The following is a 5,210-nucleotide window of genomic DNA, read 5'->3' as shown; positions in this document are numbered from 1 at the left end:
GTTTTTTAATGCAGCCAACGCCAGACAAAATGACACTGGGAAACTGTGATGCAAAAACAGTTTGTCCCCATGCTAGGCAATGCAATCAGACTGCTGCTGGATTTGAAGATGTTTGCGTTGGCAACAGATTCCGAGGTTTGAAAGTAAGCTTGTCTGTGAGCTTGTTTCATTCTTAGGAAATTAAATAAACACAAACAGTGGAGGTTTCTAAGACTGCACAGACATAGTTTATTGAAATTGTGAATTTGGTAACATTAAGAAAGTTTTTCTTTTCCTCAGAAAAGCCTAATGGCTTGTAACTCCGTCTCCATGCTCCTCCTCCTCGTCCTGCTGTCTCTGCGGGCGTGGGGCTATGAGGCTCCAGAGGATAAGCAGGATGTATTTGCTACAACAGCCTGTCCTGCCTTTCTGACTTTCATCAACGCTGCCTACCTGGCAGGAGTTACCGTGGAGCTGCCGTGTCACTGCAAACCACCACAGGTAGTGTGGCCCGATCATGATATGACTGATGCTTTTGTGCAACATTTCTGTCTGTGCCAAGTATATTTTTTCATCCATTCATTCAAAATAGCCACAAGCTTCTATAAGTATTCCTGTGAAATATCCATCCTCAGTCTCAAAAATTGCATTCCTATACAACTCGACAGCTCATTTATGTTTAAAAGACACATGATTTAATTTTGAAGCATATTTTCTCGGCAAAAGTTTGTGATTTTGTATCTGTGAAAGGTGCTATATAAATACATTTTACTTACTTACACACTTACTTCTCATATAGCATGGTTCAAAAGTGATTTAGACATTCAGACACTGATATTCACAACATTTCAATGGATATATGTCACTGTTTGTTATGTTTCATGCTGAATCACGTATCATCAAAAGCCAATGAAACAGTCAAATGAGGCCCTGAGCCCATCAACAACTTGTTCTGTAACAATATTTAGATTTAATGGGACTTTCTGCACAGTGGTGTAGTGGTTGGCACTTTTGCCTTGCAGCAAGAAGATCCCTGGTTTGCTTTCCCGGGATCTTTCTGCATGGAGTTTGCATGTTCTCTCTGTGCATGTGTGGGTTTTCTCCGGGTACTCCGGCTTCCTCCACAGTCCAAAAATATGCTGAGGTTAACTGATTACTATAAAATTGCCCGTAGGTGTGAATGCGAGAGTGGTTGTTTGTCTGTATATGTAGCCCTGTGATAGACTGTATTGTTCCCATTGCGTTTCAGGTCCAATCAGTAGTGTGGTTCTTTCGGAAACATTTGGGCAGCTATGAAGAGACCAGAGCCTTGAGTGATCGCCATGGCAACAAGCTGCTAGACTCCAGTCAGGTCCCTCACAGTGGAGACTTGAGCAGCCGATTCTCCATCCGGCTCTTCAGCCTGCTGATCTTCAGAGCGGGACCCGGAGACTCTGGCATCTACATCTGTGGCTCCGCTCACCAGGACTTCTTCTATGCTTATGACCTGGACATTCAGGAAGCTCTCACAATCAGCTTTACTCAAAGGTAATGAAAAAGAAGAGGGTCAGTTACTATCATTATACTAGAAATCAGATGCTTCATCTGTCTGATTATGACGCTAAGACAACAACGTATTTGTTCATTTCTGCTATTCACTAAACATATACTGACACCCAAAATCTGTTCTTTCTGAATCCCCTGAACATGCTTTTCTAAACAATACCTCTCATCATGGAGGGTGTGCTTAATAGAGTCTCCTCTGTTGTCATGGTGTCATGCAAAAAAGTTAATTATAGAGTCCATCCAGTGTCACAGATAGACTTATTTTAAAGTACTGCTGGTGCTGCAGATTGTTTTGTGATGCAAATGAAAATACCCAGTCTTCTAGTGCTTGAAATTGCACTTTGAAGATATTATGAAAAGCATCAAAATAAATTATGATATGTTGTGCTTGACTCTGTTGCGCAAGGTCTCTTTATGTATGTATGGCCAGCTCATAGAGAATCTTGTGAATCCTTGGATTTGTGGGGTCTAAATATATTTGTAGGGTCTTAGTTTTTATAATAACACTCAAATTTTTGCCTTGTGTTAGTTAGGTTAACCATAATTTATAACTGTTAATTTTAATATTTATAATCAGAAGAAGCTGCATTTCATGTAATTTTTGTCTGGTTTTAATCATCAGTTGGGTAAATTCACACCTTAAATAATGCTGTAGGGTCCTCTTAGGCTCATTTTAATATATTTTACTACGAGAAAGCACTTTGGTGGTGTTTTAAATGTGTCCTATATTTACCAGTGACTTGACTTGAATTGTTTGTTTGTGTGACAGTTGAAAGAACAGAAAAAGAAGTAAATGTCGCTCCAAAAAAATTAACAGTTCAACCAATAATTCAAACAATTTTCATCTTCTTTATACCACAATGTCACTCATTTCCTGCTCCTAGGCTCACTCCTGAAAGCAAGAACAAAAGAAGACAATACAGCACTTCTCAGCCGCTGTACCGAGTCTTCACCAGCTACCGGCGCTGGACGGTGTGCGATCGCTGTGGCGTTCCAGGAGAGCAGGTCTGTGTGGGACTCTGCTACATCCGCTCCCGCTTCCTGCATGTGCGCTACAGGCGGGCCAATCAGACAGTGGCTTCTTGCGGTTCGGGGGCGGTGCCCAGAGCTTTTGGCCAGAGCTTTTGGCAAAGCAGAGTTGGAGCCAAGTTGAAGGTCAGAAGCTGTCAAGTGACTTGTCCAACTCAACCCCCTCAATCCTCCAAACTCCTCGCTCTGTTGGCATTTCTTGGCTACAGGTGAGCATGTGCTGTAGATACACCACAAGTCAAAAGTTTGGACACACCTTCTCATTTAATGTTTTTTTCCTTCATTTTAATGACTATTTATATTATAGATACTCACTGAAGGCATCAAAGCTATGAATGAACACACATGGAATTATGTAATAACCAAAAAATATGTAAAATAAGTCACAATGTGTTATATTTTTAAATTCTTTAAAATAGCCATCTTTTCCTTTGAGTACTGCTTTGCACACTCTTGGCATTCTCTTGATGATCTTCATGATCAGTCTTGAAGGACTTCCCAAAGATGCTGAGAACTTGTTGCCCCTTTTGCCTCCACTCTGTATATGCATCATATATGCATCTGTATATAGGTGCATGCAGCAGAGAGGGAGAGAGCAGATTTTAACACTCAACAGACTAATTCTTGAAAGCGAAAGAGCTGCAGTGCAGAGAGATTTTCAAATGCTGTAATCATTAAATAATCTTTTTATTCATCAATAATTAAGCAAGACAAAGCCACACAATCATCACATAGAGATTACATCATTCTTTATACCAAAACAATACAAAAGTGCCACAGGGGAAAAAAAACAATGAAGATTTCGTTATTGGTCAATCCTTAACAAGGCTGGCAATAAATACTAGAGCCTGCAACCATGTTGGTGGCTGTCTGGTTGTTCTTGGGCACAGTGTGAATACACACAGCTAAATACAGTCATTCATCTACAAGACACAGTGTAATGTTGTGTTCAAATGGGATTTTTGACCTGATAAATACTCTAATTACAACATTAATGGGTAACATGAATCAGAAACACAATGAATCTGCTCAGGACCTCAGTGTTGCAGATTTTTTTTTGTTGTGCTCACTCTCTGTCGTTGTAGTTCACAGTGCTATAAACTAATGTAATGCATCTCTAATATAATTAATCTGTGTTGTAGTTCTGCCTCCTCACCGGTGCAGATACCAGTGTTCTACCTGAGCCACCCAGCGGACCAAGTTCTCACCCTGGGGTGCCCAGGGGCACGGCCTAACATGGCTGTGGCCTGGGATCGAGGATCTAAACCCATCTACCGATATGAGAACTCAGCAGGCGGTAACCTCAGTGCCAAACCCCCGAGGCTAATTATAGACACCGGACACCACCTGGTGTTTCACCCGGCAAAAACTCAGGACTCAGGTACTGTAGCACAACTACCCACCTCCATCAGACATCTTTCATGTTGTTATGCTAACAGGCTGATAGACCACACAATGAAAATCGGAGAAAATTGTTATATTTTGCTCTCTCCAACAGTCCTTCAACTACTATTCTGTGGGAAAATTCACTAAATCTTAGCTTAAAACATGATAGCCCATTAACAAGTGCACACAAAACACCACCATACACTTGATATCTGCCATAATACATCTTTTAGTCCCAAACGCTTGATGTTAATGTCCTGATTTTCCAAAAAATACTCTTACTTTTAACCATCTGTTTCCCAAAACTTGCTGGCAGGTAAAAATTACACCATTTATCGGAGCAGGTAACTTTAAAAACAAGAAGAATCTTTCCGCTGGTCCTTGAACCATGTGTGTCAAATTGGGTAATTTGATAGAAATCATTTTAATTTACTTCACACTTAAAAGCTTGTCAAAAACAAGCAACCAACAGTACACATGACAAAAACTCAGCTGAACTGCCAGCCGTGTTAACAGAGAAGACGGCATCTCTGCTCGTCATGACTGATGTGTTTTCATAGAGGTGCGGGATTTTATAGTGCAGTGAAAAATGAAGAGCAGAAACTACTTGGAGTTCAGAGGGTTAATGGTTTGAATATATGAATGAATGTGATTTTATGGAGCTTTCATATTTTATATGTAGCATATTAAAAATGTTATATAACAATATTAATATTTTATTGGAATATAATCTGTATAAAGCAATGAAGCGTCTGTGCAGTTCAGGCTTGCTTAATTTGACTGAGATGCCCTTTAATTTCTAGGCGTCTACTACTGCTGGCTGCAGGGTCGCCGGGCCGCTGAAATACATCTCCTAGTTTATGTCCACATGGGGCGTGGTCAGTCTGTGTTTTCACATCCTGACTTCCCAGCGGCTGTATATACAGTGTTAGAGTCATATGCTGCCATGACAGCTGTGTTTTGCTTGCTGCTGTTCTTCAGAGCTGTAGTCAGACACCACAGAGGCGCTGCAGAAACACATGTGGATTAAACCCAATGAAATATAAGTTGTGTCATTATTCTCAACCATTGCAGTAATGTCATTTTTTCAGATACCACTCACACCATCACTGTATTATTCAGGAACCAAAAACAGGTGCTGATTGCTAGCGCTGTCCTAGCGTCAAACATGCAAATGTTTGCAGAACACAACACCCAGATGGAGCTGTCTGAATCAGATTTCCTCTGAGAGCAAAACAACCAAGAAGACGACATGGTTTGTTTTTCTTTGT

General features: G+C 40.7%; 1 protein-coding gene across 1 annotated transcript; it reads left to right on the top strand.

Moving 5' to 3' along the window:
* The first annotated feature begins 309 nt into the window (after positions 1-309).
* On the top strand, positions 310-4,969 carry LOC110958275 (Ig-like V-type domain-containing protein FAM187A). Its single transcript, XM_022204736.2, has 5 exons — positions 310-480; positions 1,229-1,506; positions 2,409-2,762; positions 3,696-3,934; positions 4,743-4,969. Exons 1-5 carry the CDS (start codon positions 310-312, stop codon positions 4,967-4,969), a joined length of 1,269 nt encoding a protein of 422 aa, XP_022060428.2.
* The last annotated feature ends 241 nt before the right edge of the window (positions 4,970-5,210 follow it).

Source organism: Acanthochromis polyacanthus, chromosome 6 (assembly GCF_021347895.1).
Source record: "Acanthochromis polyacanthus isolate Apoly-LR-REF ecotype Palm Island chromosome 6, KAUST_Apoly_ChrSc, whole genome shotgun sequence".
Taxonomy (NCBI): domain Eukaryota; kingdom Metazoa; phylum Chordata; class Actinopteri; family Pomacentridae; genus Acanthochromis; species Acanthochromis polyacanthus.
This window is presented reverse-complemented; position numbering and strand designations above follow the sequence as displayed.

Excerpts from the sequence above, each read along its gene's own strand:
- LOC110958275 (XM_022204736.2), top strand. The coding sequence starts at position 310 with ATGCTCCTCCTCCTCGTCCTGCTGTCTCTGCGGGCGTGGGGCTATGAG. Across the intron at positions 2,763-3,695 it reads TTGGCATTTCTTGGCTACAG|TTCTGCCTCCTCACCGGTGC; the intron begins GTGAGCATGTGC and ends TCTGTGTTGTAG. Across the intron at positions 3,935-4,742 it reads GGCAAAAACTCAGGACTCAG|GCGTCTACTACTGCTGGCTG; the intron begins GTACTGTAGCAC and ends TTTAATTTCTAG.